The 18,806-nt window shown below is 43.4% G+C and overlaps 1 protein-coding gene across 1 annotated transcript in view; it reads right to left on the bottom strand.

Moving 5' to 3' along the window:
- KCNQ3 (potassium voltage-gated channel subfamily Q member 3) overlaps positions 1 to 17,970 on the bottom strand; it is a 154,020-nt gene extending 136,050 nt beyond the window's left edge. The window contains exon 1 of the mRNA XM_018569977.1: positions 17,308 to 17,970. Coding sequence (XP_018425479.1) covers positions 17,308 to 17,624 — 317 coding nt within the window. The 5' untranslated portion in view covers positions 17,625 to 17,970. The remainder of the gene's footprint in view (positions 1 to 17,307) is intronic.
- Between the last annotated feature and the right edge of the window lie 836 nt (positions 17,971 to 18,806).

The raw sequence follows: 18,806 nt of genomic DNA, 5'->3' as shown, positions 1-18,806 counted from the left end.
CCCCCCCCCTCTATGCCTCCTGCTCCTTATCCCTGCAGTTCTCTTTCTGAATTTAGCCACACATGCACAGGGGCAGCCAGAAGAGACACAAAGATTAGGGAAAAAGCGATCACCATTTGCTGCCTCCGGCACCAGCCTTCAGAGCCATTTTTCCTAATACAGCCCAGGGAAGGATGACACATTCTGAAAATCACACGTGAAATATATGTGCAAACATGAAGTCACACTTTACAAAAAAAAAAACACAGAACGCAAATGCGTCAGCCTAGACCGGTCCCTTAGCAACAACTGAAGGACCTTGTACCGTGGATTAATCTGTAAACTCTCTGCCTGGAACCCCTGCAATAAATTCATTTTAAAGCAGCCAAAGATGAGTGAAAATAATCACGAAAAATAAAAATAAAAACCCTCATCTCAGTCGTCATAATGAACACATTTGATTGCGCCAACACGTGATTGCACCACGGATGCATCTTTAGCACCTTCCTTCATGAATATCTCATCTCGAAAATTCCAATGTTAAGGTCACCTGATCAGACATGCATGAAGTTCCTGCGTACAAAAACACATGGCTGGGACTAAGGGGTAACACCACCCCAGTGATGAATATAAAGTGGACCTGCTCTGATATGTAAACCTAGGTCTACAATCTCACTGGGAGAGAAAGAAAAACAGAAAGCTGAACTAGATTTCCTAGAGGAAAATATACTGTAGGGTTCCTCCATGCCTAGGAGTTCTGGTCATGTGAGCAGCACTGGAGGAAGGAGCAACATCTGCAAAAGGGAGAACATGTATCAGGACTGTGATGGCTTAAAATTGCATAGCGCTTTGTCCAGTGTGTGAGAATGCATAGCGCTCTGGAGCTGGATTTTCTCACTCTGTCAGGCTTCCTCCGAGCTGTGCGACCAGCCCGTCTTCTCTAAGGTGATCTGGCCACTGGTTGCACACTAACGTAATCAAGTACAATGCATTGTACCAATATTCCAGCAGTCCTGCATTGTGCAAACACTCCAGCAGTCCTGCATTGTATCAATAAGACAACAGTCCTGCATTTTGCCAATACTCCCAACAGTCCTGCATTGTGCCAATACTCCCAACAGTCTTGCATTGTGCCAATACTCCCAACAGTCCTGCATTGTGCCAATCTTCCCAACAGTCCTGCATTGTGCCAATACTCCCAACAGTCCTGCATTGTATCAATACTATAATAGTCCTGCACTGTACCACTGCTGTAATATTCCTGCATAGTACCAATCTTAGACATGTAAATTTTGTTTTGTTCCGAATGGATGTTCTTACAAATTTCGTTAAATTCAGACATTTGAATGCAAACGCGTCCGCATGTGAACTAATCCAAATGTATGTTTAACGAAAATTCGTATCCATACGTATTTCATTCAAAACAAAACTAAAAATCGGACATGTGACTGTTCTCCGGCCAATCAGATGTTAATCCTGCAATAGTCCTGCATTGTACCAATCCTGCAATAGTCCTGCATTGCACTAATTCTGCAATAGCCCTGCATTGTACTAATCCTGCAATAGTCCTTCATTGTACCAATACTCCTACACTGTACCAATACACCAATAGCCTAGCCTTGTATGCGAGGACAGTGAGGGCCCCCCCACATTCCAGCATGGTGGTCCACTTTAATAGGTTCCATTTATTCTACACCGCTCTGCCATTACAGACTACAGAAAAGTTCTAAAGATTCCCCAGGGACTTGTAGTTTCGGAGCCGCCTGGGCACAGGAGGCTTTCATCATCGGTACAAGTCTCCGGCATGGAATTTATGGCAATAACAATGGAAAGTTGCAGGGAGATCCGGGCACAGAAGGAAGGATTTTGAAAGATTGTGTGGGGATCAAAGTTATTAATCTTGAACATATTATGGAAAAATACATCTGTATATGAATGTATGCAGAGTATTCTCAGGAACAAAGAGACTCGATGACCCGATGTCAGGAAATCCATATATCATAGCAAGAAGCATTAATACCAGATCTAGAGATCGGCGCAAAAATGGCAAAACAGACGAGATTATTCCCTTATAAAGTCTTCACTTTAAGGCGCATTTACACTTGTGCATTGCAGCAACAGATGCTAACTCGCCTTACTACAATGTATGGCAATGCATCTGTTCTATGTGTAAATGGCACCCGAATGCACTGCACAACGCATATAACCCATGTTGTGGTGTGCTGTGCTCCGAAAAAAGGGTCATGTGTGTTTTTTAACCCGTTGTGGTGCATTGGCAGCCTATTCCTATGGGCTACCTTAATACAATGCACAGTAACAAGAGCTGTAACACATTCATTAACACACCACAATCGATTGCTTAAAGGGTATCTATGATCAGAAAGCTAAAAATAATGATGTATTCCTATAGAATAAAGATAGGTAAACTCTGGCCCTCCAGCTATGGCAAAACTACAAATCCAATACCTATGCCCCTGGGAGTTATGCCTAATCGGATTTGCAATGCCTAATCGGATTTTGTAGTTGCACCACAGCTGGAGGGCTGCAGTTTGCCTAACTCTGCTATATTGAATTTCCATAAGTTCTCTCCCACACCTAATAATCATATTGATCCAGAAGTTTGTAACCTTACATATTGAAGGAGCCTATAGGATGGACTTCCTCAATCAGTGGAGTCACAAGGGGGGTGCAACCCGCACCGGGTGACACCATCAGAGGGAGTGATGCCAAAATGTCTAACAGTCATTTTGGTGTCACCCCCCTGAAAAGTTGGGCACTGGGTCATGGACCGAGAGCCTGATAGCTGCACGAGAGAGGAGGGGACCCGGCGGCATATCTTATCCCGCCAGATGAATGTTCCCTCCTCTCCTTGCTGGCTCCATCACCAAGATGGCCCTGGCAGTAAAGTGCACGTGACATCATTACGCGCATGCTGGAAGCAATTCATGATGGGAGGTGTAGTCTTGAGAAATTCAGATTGCGTCACATGAAGCAGCAGGAAAAGAAGATGCAAAGCACACTGGGAATCCAGGAAGCTGTTGGAAGTGATGGGCAGTAGGGAAGGCAGCACTCACTACACAAAAGGGAATTTTTTTAAGTAAGCTTTGATTGTTTTATCAGAAACTATGTAGACCTATTACAATGCGGATGGTATACAGTAACAGGAGAGGATACGCTGGGATTTTACAACTCCTTTAAGTGTAAATGGGCCCTTTGAGTTTTTAGAGGTCAATGAGGAAGGTGGCTTTTAAAGGTTGTTAAGGGTACAATGGGCTTCAAATCACTCATGAGGGTTACAGAAGCTCCTTTTACCTACCATGGAGCTCTTCTTGTGTTAAATATGGCTCCCCGTCAGCTTCATTATTTAAATTGTTCACATAAAAAAAAACAAAAAAAAAAAAACAGGGAAAATAGAGCAAAATAAAAAAAATTGTAAATGAAAGTGCACACATAACAAATACAAAACTAAGGGACATATTTATAAAGCAATGAATCTGACATTCCCCAAACATTCAAAAATGGTTAATCATTTCCTGCAAATCCAGGCAAATAAAACGTTAACCCTTGCAGTGGCGCACTGTAATGGTTAAGTGTTCCTTTTGCTCTACGGAGCTAAAATAACATTTATACTCACCTGAACCATGATCTCAACTTGCTCCTAGACCAATCCCTTCAGCCTGTCTCCTTCACTCCAGCAATGGAATGTCCCTCGAGTCATCAAGTCCTATACACCGTCTAAAACACAATGACTTGTGGGCCTTAGACTGTTGGAGCAGGCTCTTTGGAGGCTGTGTGGGGTCTCAGGAGACTGTTGATGGTGTTTTGGGATATGGGTGCAATAACAGTGCAATTTGTTAATAAATGATTTACATTTTTCTAGAAATGGTCTACAGTGACTTCTTTATCCTGCATGTTAGCTATATGCATGGGTGCTCTTCTCTCTTTTTCTCAGGAGACTGTGCGGGGTCTATGCTGGGCTGTGTGGGGTCTCACCAGGAGTCCGGTTGGTCTCGCCGGCAGGGGTGGGCGATGTGGTTTCAGGAAGGAAGAGAAGATGTACGGCCAGTGCTGTAAACAGGTGCAGTGGCTCACAGGAAGGCTGCCATGGTCCCCTGCTTGCTGGGGACCTCGGCAGCCTTCCTGTGAACCGCCACCTGTTTACAGTGCTGGCTTCAGTTTACAAAAATGAAGGGTCGGTATCAGTGTTTAGTAGCGGGGCATCAAATGCCCCGAGACTTCTGCCCACCGCCAGATAGGTGTCGCCCCTCAATGCCTAGCAGGAAGTCCATCCCTGACAATGTATGTATGCATAGGACACACCTCCTGACACACCTCCAGTGACACAGATCAAGCAACAAATTATAATGCAAAAAAAGCGAAGGTCAAACCCACAAGTGCTTTTTTATTCCAACACTTATTTTAGGTTATATAGTCCTTCTGAAATAACAAATGCAATAATTAAAAGGTTGGATTAAAGGGTAAGTGCAGTAAAATACTTTTGATAGATATATAACAATTTATAATACTGAGATCTATCGGACCAAAAAGGAGGGGCACCTGGGGAGGAACAAGGGAATGAGCGATTTGGTTTCAAAAAGGACAGTCCCTCCAACTGAGGCGCTTTAGGGAGGTATGCCCTAATTACACCCCCGAAAAAACTACACCCATTGAATAGATAGAGTGGGTTTTTATAAGCAAATTATGCCTATGCAACTCAATAAGTAAGATTGAGCCAAGGGTCTAATTAGAAGTTTTTGGGGCAAACTTAATTTTCCAAAATCATTTTACACATTTCTACGATGTACCTTCACAGAAGAGGAAGGACAAGACCCACAGGCAGAAAAAATGATGCCCACATGGCTGCAAAACATCTCCTGCAGTTTCCTGGTGAATCGGTCTTGTGTTTTGTCGGCAACACTATGCGCCTTAAAGTGCTTCCAACCCTTGGAAACAATAGCTGGAATTTTCTACCATGGGCAACACCATTCCCTCCTTTTACTCATCTTCTTCAACATATACCCTAATGCATAAGGGTTATGGCAGGGCTGGACAAACACTAGGAGACAGGTAGCTGAAAATTCCAGCTGGCCTCTAACTTTTGGAGGTTTCTCTAGTTGTTATCAATGGAGCTGGTTCCTAAAAAATCATGATGGCTCCTGGATTGGAAAGGCTGGCTCCTGAATTTCATTATAAATTGTCCACCCCTCGGTTATGGTGCACGGCATGTCCTGGTATTGTAGCTCCTAGTTGAAGAAAGCATCGATCCTGCATTGGAGATCGATAGGAGAGAGCTTTCCCTGACTTCACATTGTAAAACAGAATGGGGTCAGCTTGTAAAGGAAGTTATTGGCTGTGCTTATTAGGCTGGACTTTTATCTAATGGACTTTTCAGCTTGTTTTTGCTGACGATGTGTGTTTCCTCCTTTACTCAACGTCAACTGTATGAGAAGTTTCTATAATATATGGGCACTGGGAGTAACAACATGGAAACTGTGAACGATATCTTTGGAGACTATTGGAATGACCACATCATGGTTGCTAGGGTGTAGGCCAAACGTCCCTTGGTGACCAGGATGTCCTGCCCATAGTTATCACTAGCCAAGGCAGCTGGGTCCTAGGCCAGTGACACCAGTGTTGTTGGCGTATAGAGGGTAATGGCTAGTGCAATATCTTACAGTGGCCAGACATAAAGGTAACCAATAACCATTGACCACAAATTTTCCTCAGCGTGCACTGATGGGAAGCCGAGCCCTTTATAGTCACATCACATACAGCAAAGAAGAGGACAAATCTTGCCAGGGGGAGATTTGTGCTTAAGGATTATGGCTATGCCCAACTGATACAAGGTATAGTACTAATCATTGAACAGTATGCCACCAATGAAGCCCATTACAGCTTCTTGGGGTCGGGGGACTGTAAACATGGCTGCTGTGGCATAGGGAGGTGTGAATATGTATATTAGACTGCTGTGGAGGAAGCGAACAATATATAGATTATAGAACAAGTCCAACTGCATGTGATTACTACTAGATATTTAATATTCATTTTGTCTGACCAGATATAGTCTGCACCCATAAAGTCCATTATAATCTGTTCTTTCTATGTCTGTACATATTTCTCTGAGATGTTGGTCTATCTATCTGCGCATAGATATCTATATCTATGCGCACTAAACCACCATGCCTGGTAGTGTCAATCTCCTGGCCTCCTGCAATGCTCAGTGGTTCCTCCTGTCAACGACTAAGTCACTACTGTGTCCTGTGGAGAAGGGTGGGAGGAACCATTGAGTGCAGCAAGAGATTAGGAGATTAACAGTCCCAGAAATGTGGCTTCTACAGAGAATTTCTGGGCCATTTCAGAACAATGTTTGGTAGCGATGTGGTCAACAAGAGAGGTTAGCAGCCAGTTGTTAGCTTTTGCAGGGACAGTTGATGTTTTGGGAATTAGTTTTAGGACAGTCCCTTTAAACTGCTTAGATTCGTGACAGGTGTACAATAAATGTTTTAGAGGTGTTCTAAGAGTGAGCTTTGGTCATCAATGTCAACAGAATTAAAAAAAGAACAAAAATAAAAGCCGACATGTATAATTGATAAGCATGTTGAGGACAGACAGGCTTTTATTCCCAATGTAAAAACATTTTGCTTGTCCAAAAAAGCCCCCATGTATTATATCAGAGTATTTCATGGTAAAGGGTTAATTCACATCTTTGAGTGAAACTGTATAAACAAATCCCATCACTGAGCCTTCACCTCACATAACACTTTTACCTAATTGATTCAGTCAACTCCATTGATTATCAGTCACAGCAACAAAAACGTACAAAGACTTTGCATGAAATCAGCAGGAAGGTTGCTAGCATACCGAGTGTGTGAACTAAAATATATTCCTGTAAAGTAAATCTGCTAAGTAACATTTCACTAAAGATCCGGGAATTGAAGGGAGAAACGGAAGGGTATGGCAAAGATGGAGCTCCCCTGCTAATACCTGTAACAGCCTCATAGTATTACAGTAAAGGGAATCTGTTATTTGTTTTAATGTTGCATGTATGTATACATTTCCTGTCTGATTAAATTGTTGTCATTGGGACAACAAAAGTGATAGGAGATCCCCAGATAGCATTAACAACCTAAAAGGGATCCCAATCCTTCCCCACTCTATCCAAAAGTTAAAAAAAAATTGTAAAAATCCATTGCTTGCCCTCACACTTGCTGGGATTATTGGTGGGGGTTATCATTGCTGGCCCTGACACTTACTGGGGTATTGCTGGCACTGACACTTATTGGGAGTTATTGCTGGGAGTTATCATTGCTGTCCCTGCCACTTGTTGTGGGTTACTGCTGGCCCTAACACTTCTGGGGGTACTGCTGGGAGGTATCATTGCTGTCCCTGACACTTGCTGGGGGTTATTGGTGTAGGCCATTTTTGTTGTCCCTGATACTTGCCGGAGGTTATCGCTGGCCCTGATACTTGCCGGAGGTTATCGCTGGCCCTGATACTTGCCGGAGGTTATCGCTGGCCCTGATACTTGCCGGAGGTTATCGCTGGCCCTGACACTTGCCGGAGGTTATCGCTGGCCCTGACACTTGCCGAAGGTTATCGCTGGCCCTGACACTTGCCGGAAGTTACCGCTGGCCCTGACACTTGCCGGAGGTTACCGCTGGGATTGGGATTGTAACTGTATTGTCTGTATTTTGTAGCGCTACACACACTGTTGGCCCTATGTAACCGTGTATTATAATAATACTGGAGATAGATAGGTAGATAGATAGATAGATAGATAGATAGATTATATTTACAATTTACTTGCTAATTATAACCTGAATAAAATCTGGGAATAACACCTTGCAGCGTTTCCATGGTAACATGTGATGCTGCTCCCCTCTATAGATCTGACTCCAGACACACGGAGGAGGAGGCGGCCAATCAAACGCAGCTCATCCTCAAACTCTCAGAGATGAACTAATTCTGTTACAGTAAAAGAGCCGTACACATATGTCATCCCCGGCATGTATCCAAGCAGGCTCACCCCGACCAGCCATGTACCCACAGGACGTATACACCTCTCCATCTGCCGGGATAATATATATACACATCAGTATTATATATACACAGTATATGTGAATAAAACTAACTATCCCTCCAGACTGAATGTCACATCTCGGCAATAAATTCAGAGCAGAATATCACATCTCCCACCATTCCCAATACAGAGTGAAAGGGATTTACCCAACACTTTAACCCCTTCTTGGCTGAGCTTGTTTTCAGTTTCTGTTGGTTAATGACTGACGATGCACTTTTTAACATTTTGGCATTTTTGCTGTGTGATTCTTCCATGGCAGTAATATACTTTCTTACCAAGTGCACCCACACATATCATATATATTGTTTTTTCAGAGGACAGATAGGGCTATATATCTGTATATATCACGTATGTGTACCTAACGCCTCGCTTAGTCCGAATTACATATATAATAAAATAAAAAAAGGAGGAAGAAACGTAAAGAAAACACTTTTTCCCCCAGTTTTGATCATTATTATTTTGTTGGGACACAGGGCAGCGCCCAGCAGGGAGGAGAGAAAGCGCGGATGCACCGTTGCATCGGCCAGAAATTGGCACTTTCGGCATTTAGCCAAAAGTGCTATTTTCTGACGATATGTTTCGGCGGCCGATATATAGGTGCCTCCCTAGTTTCTATACAGGCTGGACTTCATACATTTCTCCCTGTGTTCATCTTTATTATATGGGGGATGGGGAGATTAGAAGTTCACAGAAGGAAGATAACATAATATCAGGGCATTGCTAGGATTGTTAACATAGGAGAGGAATAAGGCATGGCACGGCAAGCCTAATGGTGGGTGAGGCCACGTTGCACCAACAAATGCCACAACTAAGGCACAGTAGGGCTGAAAAATGTAAATGGCTGTTGCTTTTAAGGACTTTCCAGTATGAAATAAAGAAACATTTGGAGGGGATTCCTTGTGCTCTGCCATTCTGCTGTAAACCAGATGGTGCTAAGAGTAGGAGGCACTTCAAGATGCATGGTTAAATAGGACCTGAGCCTACTCACTGAACAAAATATGCTTCAATTACTGTGCCACAAACGAGAGTCTAACAGACACCTGCAGACGAGTGTGGGGGTCAAAGGTATAAAATACACAGAGTGCAGGGGTCAGGAGTATATAATAAACAGATTGCAGGGGTCAAGGGTATAAAATGCACAGAGTGCAGGGGTCAGGAGTATTATATGGGGGATGGGGAGATTAGAAGTTCACAGAAGGAAGATAACATAATATCAGGGCATTGCTAGGATTGTTAAGGACATAGGAGAGGAATAAGGCTCTTGACCCCTGCAATCTGTTTATTATATACTCCTGACCCCTGCACTCTGTGTATTTCTATACCCTTGACCCCTGCACTCTGTGTATTATACACAGTGTGCAGGGGTCAGGAGTATATAATACACAGAGTGCAGGGGTCAAGGGTATAAAAATACACAGTCGGCTCTGTGACAGGGGATCCGAGGGAGATCAGCACACAATCTCCCTCCAGTCCCCTCTCCGGTGTCAGAATGAAGGAAGTAATGTATATTACATCACTTCCGCTGTCACTGGGCACATTCACCGGATTTAGAAGCTGGAGAGAAGCTGGTGAAGCAGATCTCTCCTTCATCAGCTTCTTTGGTGGTCCCTAGATGACATTATGCGCCTTAAAGACCCCTGATGTCTTCATAAAGAGGACCTGTCACATGCTCTTTGCTATCACATAGGGGGAGTCTTAGCCCCCCAGGTGATAGCAATAAAGTCAAAAAGAAAAAATAGGAAATAAAAAGTTTTGACGCCCCCACCCCCACGCAGGCAAACGTGCGTCGGGTGCGCATAGGGCGAAAACGACATTTGCGCCCATTATGCCACACATGTTACATATCACCGCGAACGTCAGAGTGAGAACAATAGTTGTAGGGACATTATTCACTGATATCACTAAACTGATGATCGATAAAAGCTTTTAAAGTGTCGCCTATGGTCAAATTTGGGTATGGTAGTTTTTGGAGATTTCTTGGGTGCGGGCAATTTTAAGGCTTGACATGTTTGGTGTCTATTTACCCAACGTGACCCCGTCTTTTATATTTTACCCAAAAAATTGGGTAATAATAAATGTGTTATAACATAATGTAAATAAAAAACTTTTTTTTTTTTTTAATTTTCAGTAATTTTTTCTTAATACGGTATAGTAAAACCTTTAAAACCCCAGTTGTGATTAAATACTACGAAACTCTATGTGTCCCAAAAACATGGTATAAAATGTTTTTCAGTACAGTACATGCCGGTATAAATGTGAAAGTAGTGCAGCGCTGAATACCGAAAAATGGCCTGGACAGGAAGGGGATGGAAACACATCAAAACTGGAACAGACAAAATCTGGAGCAAATGTACATGGCAACCAATCAGCTTCTCTCTTTCATTTTCAAATCTTAACTGAAGAGAGAAGCTGATTGGTTGCCATGCACAGCTGCTCCAGTTTTGATAAATCCCCCCTTGTCTTTAAGGGGTTAAGTAAGACCATTAAGATAGTTTTACTTCAGCATTTGGGTAACAATATGAGGGCTATGGTGACCACATAGAGAGGTATGATTTTTGTGGCACATCTCTATGAACGCACGCCTCGCTTTGTGGTCAATCAAGAGTTGGTGCACTCAGGTGTCAGGGTTTCTTACCCTTCCTCTTCCAGTTGGCTTCAGAATGCCTTGTTTGCAGTATGTCTGACACTGCTTGTTCCTTTTTGCTGCCCTTATATGACCAGACCCCTAAACATCATCATTCTGCAATTACAAACAAACTTCTGGTAAATTCCTGTCTAAGAGTTATGATACAACACCAGTTCACTATTTAACTATCATCTGGTCTATTCAGTCTCTGTCCTTGTCCGGATCTACCAAGTGCTCTGCTGTCATTCCTGTTCTCCTTGTATGACCCTGGCTCTGGCTGACTGATCTCCTTGTTCCCGACTCCAGCTATGGTTTCCGTTCATCCTGCTCTCCCTGACCTGGTTTGGCTGACTACCTGCTTTGGCATCTGACCTGTGGCTTGGCACTGATGATGCCCTAGACTTTCTCCATTGTTTTATGCCATTTATGTTTATTGTTTTCAATAAACTCTTTTAATTTTTAACCTGCACTTTAGTTTCTGTCTTGTTTCTTGGTTCCCTAACACCAGGAAAAGGCTTCCTTTAAAGACACCCTTCCTAGAAAATATATTTGCAGTTTGCAATTTTCCTACTCCAAACATGTTTGGATACATTATATTTTTGTCAATGCCTTACAATAATCACAGGTACTCATATACAGGAACATTGCACAGCGTTAAAACAGACACAGCTGTGCTAGTTCAAACCCAACCAGAATTTCCAAAGTTTGATTTTTTTCCCTTTGGAGAGCTGCTAGACAAGTTGTTGTCACCCAAATGGCATGGGAGTCCCCCCCAGCCCTCCACAGAGTGTTTAATTTGTTTTAGGTGTAGTTTGTTGTGCCTTGAGATTTTTTTAGAGCACAGTAAAGAAAAAAAAAACGGGTAAAAATGGCATCTTGAAAATTGTAACGCAACAACACAATGCAGGGTTCTTTCGTTTTGTATTTCAGAGTTATTAAATGTTTCTTAGCACAGAAGTGTAAAACACACCAAAAATTAGAGTTTGAAAATTGGGTTTGCCTAATTATTGGTAAAATGTGCTAAATTCCTCTGAAACCAAATTTCCGCAGATTCACTCTTCACTACTAGTGAAGTAGGGTTGCCACCCGTCTGGTTTTACAACTGGACAGTCTGGTTTTGGAGTCTTGTGTCCGGGTGTTCAGCCAGCGGGCACCCGGACACAAGACAGTGCCAACACTGGCACTTTAAATTTTCTGACGGATGCGGCTGCCAAGGTCCCCGTCAAGCGCGATCTCTGGCAGCAGCATCTTCCCGCAGCTCAGAGTAAGATCCGGGTTTCAGGCAGATGCGGCCGCTCAAGATCGCTCTTCGCCAGGGACCTCGGCAGCCGCATCTGTGATTGTTCCTCCTCCTCCTCTGGCTCCCTGACACTGTGCTGCCTGCGGACGCCTGGTGAGACACCATAACCCAGACAGCACTGAGAGTCGCACAGCCCATCTGAGTATCGCACAGTCCACCTGAGAGCCCGGACAGCCCACCTGAGAGCCCAGACAGCCCACCTGAGAGCCCACACAGCCCAACTGAGAGCCCAGACAGCCCAACTGAGAGCCCAGACAGCCCAACTGAGAGCCCAGACAGCCCAACTGAGAGCCCAGACAGCCCAACTGAGAGCCTGCATAGGCCGCCAGGAGACATCAGGGCGCCAACCCAGAGTATATAGTATAGCTTCATATTATGCTGTATTATGTATTGCTGGGATTTGTAGTCATCTATAGACGGTCTCCTTACTCCCTCCCCTGGCTGCCTCTCCTCACTCTCTCCTCTACAGTATATTCTCCACAAAAATTGCCACGCATGGCGCTAGAGTGTTTAGGTTTCACTTGAAGAAAAGGTGGCAACCCTATAGTGAAGTTATAGGCAAATCTCAAAAGGTCGAGTTTGGTCCTGGCCCTTCCAACATCCTTGCCCTTCCTATTTATCCTTTAACCTGATGACTAATAGGTATCCTAAAGGGGACAGGGCCAAACTTGACTTTTACAGGAAATGTCAACATATGTATAGAACTTGTCTATCTTTCTGGATCTATCTGTAGAAAATAAATCAGAACAACTGGATTTGCTATATTTTTCTTGAAGACGTTCCGCTGGTCATCAAACCAGCTTTCTCAATTTACAATGACTTTGCAAAAATTATCTTAGAAAAAAATATGATGCATGTTGCTCCAATCAACATACTCAGGATCTAGGTATTTTGGGATGAGCTTTTTACTAAAGGCAATCTTTACCCTTTTTGTTTTCCCATCACATGTTCAGTATGGATCGTTCATGTTGGTGATAGATTAACTTTGATTAGTGAAGTAAGTGTTATACATGTCTCAGTGTGGGTGCTCCTATAGAGCAGGAAACTCACTGTATAGGGGAACCTTCATCCTGATGCATGGCGTCCTCATACCTTAGCCAATGTATGTAAGCAGTCACCTCCAATTTAACCAAAATATTCTTAACCCCTTACGACCATTACTCTGCCAAGGCCTTTTTTTCTTTTTTTTGCATACGTCATAATCCACATTTTTGACCTGAAAATTACTTAAAACCCCCAAACATTATATATTTTCTAAAAGCCAAGATCATGTAGAATTAAATGTTGGCAGTTGCAAATTTTTATGTTGCACGATATTAGCGCAACTCTTTATCAAATACAAAAAGTTTGTAAAAATTTAGTTAAAAAAATGCACTTAAGTTACATTTAGTGCCCCAAAACACAATATAATACCCATACCCTAAAATATAAAAGATGAAGTTACGACGAGTAAATAGATACCCAACATGCCCAGGTTACAAATTGTGTGCGTCTGTGAAACAGCGACAAAATTTAGTACCCCAAAAAGTCCATAGACGACACTTTAAGAGCCCCTACAGAGCATCAATTTAGATACGCAAAAATATTGGCCCGAGAATTATTGCTCACACTCGGGTGTGTGTGTGGTGATACCAAACATGTGTAGCGTGATTGACGTTTTTGTACATAGATACGCCTGACGTGTGTTTATGTGAATACTTCATGCTCGCGTGGGACTTTAAACATTTTTAAAAATATTTTGGCATTTATTTTAATATTTTTTGTATTTTTTTTGTCTACTTTTACTTGCTACCACATAGGGAAGCTTACAAGCCCCCATGTGATAGCATATTAGTAGTGACAGGTCGTCTTTAAGGTGATACTGGGGGTCCAAAAGACCCCTAGTGTCACCTTTGCACTTTAAATAAGCGATTGAAGTGCAGATCGCACTTCAATAGCTTATAACTGGGCTTCAGGAGCCCAGAACTGACAGCTATGGGACCGGACGTGATGTAATACGATCCCATAGAACAGGGAGGAGACCGGTGAACGGACGTTCAACGTTTTCTTTCCCAGGTTCCCGCCGACACCCAAAATGTCAGTTCCGGGCCCACAGAGCCCGGGAAACACAGCGTGGGTGCAGGGCAGGGGGAGCCGGCAATTTACCGGCCACTAGAAGCAATCTGACAGCAGCTGAGCCGAAATAATTGCTTCACAATGTAAAGCCGGCAGCTGGCTTTACAATTGTAAACAGAGTCCCGCCGGCTAGTTTGTTTAAACGGGCCCACTGTCAGTGACGTACTATGTGCGTCACTGGTTGCTAAGGCCTGGTTCACACCTAGGCATATTGCATATGCGCGTCTGTCGCGCGTTTGTCACGCATTTTTTTACCGCAGTTCGCGGTAAAAAAAATTGCGCGACAAACGCACGTTTCCGAGGGCTACTTGGCTGTATCCCAATGGAAACGCGCAACAAAAACGGCCCAAAGTAGTACATGTACCTTTTCAGGCGTGGGCCGTTTTGTAGCGCATTAGGGACGGGCTGAAATACGCCGAGGTGTGAACCAGACCCATTGAAAACAATGGGATTTTCATGTTTGAGCGTTTTGTAGAGCGTTCGTCAAGCGTAGAACGCGCTACAAAACGTTCAGGTGTGAACGAGGGCTAAGGGGTTAATGTGTCAATTATTTATACCTCTGTGTTAAGCATATCAGTCCAGGAAGTAGAAGCAGGCCCGGTGCTACTGCAAGGCAAGTAAGGCGGCCGCCTTATGGTGCTGCAGGGTGAGGGCGGAAAAACAGGGCATTTTGACCAGTACTTGTACTGGTCAAAATGCCCCGTTTTTTTTTCAAACCAGATTACCACCCCATGCCTGGTACCCAAGAACAGAAGCCTAGGGGTATGAGTGCAGACTTGGCCATGCCCCCCACCCCAAGAGGGACACCTTCCAGCACAATGTTTCTGGGCAATGAATACCATGCCCTACCTTACCTTACTATGCCCCACTTATGCCAACCATTAAGAAGTCATATGACAAAAATAATTGATTAGGCCCATTTTTTCTCCATTACTTTTCCTTTAAACTGGCTTATCGAAATAGCAAACAAGATAATGAAGATATCAGATGAAGATTTTAGTGCAGAATAAAACTTTTGGTAGTGAGATAGGACCTGTTCATAAATATCTGTCCATTAGATCAAAAAGAGAGACAACTGAGGTGGAAAGTGGGACAGGGGGATTTGGATCCAAATGAGGGACAATTGGGAGGTATGGAATAACCGTTGGACTCCAATGGGAACTGGGGAGCCTGCATTGTGCTCAGATGGTCTTGCCTTCATGTCGCATTGACCTTCGACCAACAGTATGCCAACTGGCCAGGTGCATCAAATCCTTCTCCTTCCTACAAGTCTGACAGCTTCTCCAAACACACGTTCAGTATGTCACAGCATCTAGAACTTTTTGTGTTGCTTAAAGAAACCAATCAGATTGTGTCTTTCAGTTTCCCACTGCTGGGAAGACGATGAATAGAAGAAGAGCAGGTTTTTATCACCATATTTACCTAAAGAAGGCTTTCAACACTTTAGGCTCAATGTCTAAAAAACAAACAATGTTGGCCCACAGAAACCAATTAGACTGAAACCTGCAGTGAGCATTAAAGCTGGAGAACGTCAACTTGGGATTGGTTGCAATGGGGCAATAAGTTCATACTTGTACACATTGAAAAGGGGACTACCTAAGATTCTTATGAGGAGATGGGTACATCATATGATAGGAGTAGAATGAGAATAACCATGGGGCCCACTTTAATCCTTCCATATTCCAGCACCCCATATACAAAAGTCCTAATACAGGATGGGGTCAGATGTCTGAAGAGTCCAGTAAGAATATTATACCAAATACCCAAAGAAAGTCACTTTTATACATTCAAACCCTGACTGCCTACTAAGGTCTTCCCCAAAACCTTGTGTTTTCACATTAGGAGATACTGTAGGTACACACGTTTATAAACCTGTCGTGATCGGAAGATGCAACATTCCCAAACTTTTCAGTTCCAGCAATGATATACCTCAAACCTCATAGAAACTCAAAAACATCTTTTGTAGCGGCCATGTCTGGATGTATCGCATATGGGCAAATTTATTTACCTATTTCACATTAGTAGAGGTGTATATGCCTATATCTTAAGTCTTTAGGTCCTTTGGGATTTAGGGGCCCATTTATATTAGGTGAGGAAGACCAGACAGGTGCTCTATTACATAGACATCGACATGGCTCATTTCTATCTACCAGTCAATGTACACAGTGAACAAGTGATTTTACATGGCCAGTGGTCAAATAGAGGGCCTACATAATGGTCTTCTACACAAGCCCTTAGGTGTCCACCACTGCAAATACAATATATTATTTCTATGCTTTGATCCTACCATAAGACACATATATACTTACGTATATCACTCTTATTACTCCTGTGTATTGAGCCTACATTATGTCACATAAACACCATGAACTGTTCATCACCAGCTGGTTATTACTTGGCATGCAATCAACAGGAAATCATACGGCTTACAGTACATGTATATACTAAATGTGTATGGTTTGGTGTTCTGTACAGGCTGGAAGATACATGTGAGATTAGATAGATAGATAGATAGATAGATAGATAGATAGATAGATAGATAGATAGATAGATACTATTATAAGGATACAGTGATACATAGAGGATACAATTTATACAATATAAGCATATAGTAATAGATAGATTGATATTGATAAATAGAAGATACAATGTTTGTATATATTGTGTGGACACGGTAATAGAGATATAGATAGATATATGATACAATGTGTATATTTTAGGGACACAGTATAATAGATAATGCCGTGTTTTTATATTCTAGGGATATAGTAAAATATAGATAGATATTGATAGCAGATACAATGTTTCTATATTCTGGGGATACAATAATAGATATATAGATAGATATTGATAGATGATACAATGTTTCTATATTCTGGGGGTACATTGATAGATATATAGATAGATATTGATAGATGATACAATGTATATATTCTGGGAATACAGTGATAGAGATAGATAGATAGATAGATAGATAGATAGATAGATAGATAGATATGATACAATGTTTCTATATTCTAGGGATACAGTGATAGAAGATACAATGTTTCTATATTCTGTGGATACAGTAATAGATATATATTGATAGAAAATACAATGTTTCTATATTTCATGGATACAGTAATAGATATATAGATAGATATAGAAGACACAATGTTTGTATATATTGTGTGGGCACAGTCAGTGCCAGGCTGGCCGGGTACTCACACAAAGGCATGGTAGAGCAGTGCCCACCCTCGGGGTCTCTCCAGGGCATCGTAGATTAAAGTTTGGGACCTCCTGTACTTGGCATTGTTCCTCTTGATGGGTCGGCTGTAGTTCAGGGGGGTTTTGGCCAGCAGTCCGATGCTTTGGGTGTTTCGTTTGATTTCCTCCTTGCCGGCTCCCACCAGTAGCAGAGTGCCATCCTTGTCCAGGCCGGTCCCCAGGGAGCTGGGCTCCAGATCTTCGGCCCCTAGCGCTGCCTTCTTCTCCCCCTGGCCATCCTTAGACTGGCCCTCGGAGTGCTTGCTCTTCAGCCCCATCTTCCTCTGCGCTGAGGGGAAGCCTGGAAGAGCCCAATGCCATGATCCGCCCCGACAGCCCGACAGTTACATGATCCCCCTGCAGCATCAGCATCCGAAGACGATGAGCGCAGCCTCCTCACTGCCTCCCGATGGGTCCCCCGATCTCACGTTAGGGAGTGGCCCATTCTAGGTCTCCAGCAGCAGGCAGGCTCACCATCACCTCCCAGACAGGCTCTCATTTGCATATTTTTGTTGATGCTGCCATGCAAAGGGCTGTCAGAGGTTCAGATGCTGCTGTGCATGACAATGATGGAGCTGCCTGTGACTGGGGGATCCATGCACATCAATGGCTGATGCCTCTTCTCTCACCACCCCCTGCAGACCCCCTTCCTTGGGTCCCCCCTTCTGTTTACAGAGATGATGGCGTCCTTATAGGCAGGCAGCAGTGAGAGGCGTCCATCCCGTGCTGTCAATCACACCTTGATGGAATGGCCCGCTGCTGGCTGTGTGCTGCTGGCTGAGATTGGGAGAGTCCCTAGGATCCGGAGAGATGGAGGAGGAGGGGGCAGAGGAGGGGCCCCGGGTGAGACACATCATTAGAATCGCATTCAGCTGCTTTCTACAGACACAAGTGATTCAGTGATGGAGGCAAGCAGGGACTGCAGGCTGAGCTGCAGACCTGGGAAGCATCACCTATATGAGGACTGCAGATTGCTGCTGGTTTAGGAATAATTATGTGGAGTGCAGGGGTTAATACAGTGCCATGCATGCTCCAGCAAAGGGTTAACTGCTTGTAGTAAATAGGGCTGCTGATTGCTGTTGGGTAAGACAGGACCATCCTGACTGGAGGGGTTAATACTTAATACTTGGCTTGAAGTAAATAGGGCTGCGGGTTGCTGTTGGTTTAAATAGGACTTTTCCAAAAGCACTGCATTCATCAAAGGGTTAACTGCAGCTGTTGGTTTATGCATGTCCTTCCTGACAGTGAGTTAATACAGTGCAATCCAGCAAAGGTTACCTGATTATAGTAAATAGGACTGCAGACTGATGTTGGTTTAGGCAAGACCATCCTGACTGTAGGGGTTAATACAGCATGTTCCACCAAAAGGTTAACTAGTTGCAGCTGTTGGTTTAGGATGGACCATCCTGGCAGCATGGGTTAATACAGTGCAATGCATGTTCCAACAATGGGTTAACTGC

This window comes from Nanorana parkeri, unplaced genomic scaffold, assembly GCF_000935625.1.
Source record: "Nanorana parkeri isolate BGI_ZX_2015 unplaced genomic scaffold, ASM93562v1 scaffold1437, whole genome shotgun sequence".
Lineage (NCBI taxonomy): Eukaryota > Metazoa > Chordata > Amphibia > Anura > Dicroglossidae > Nanorana > Nanorana parkeri.
Note: the sequence above shows the minus strand (reverse complement) of the source record. Positions and strands in the feature narration are given on the sequence as shown.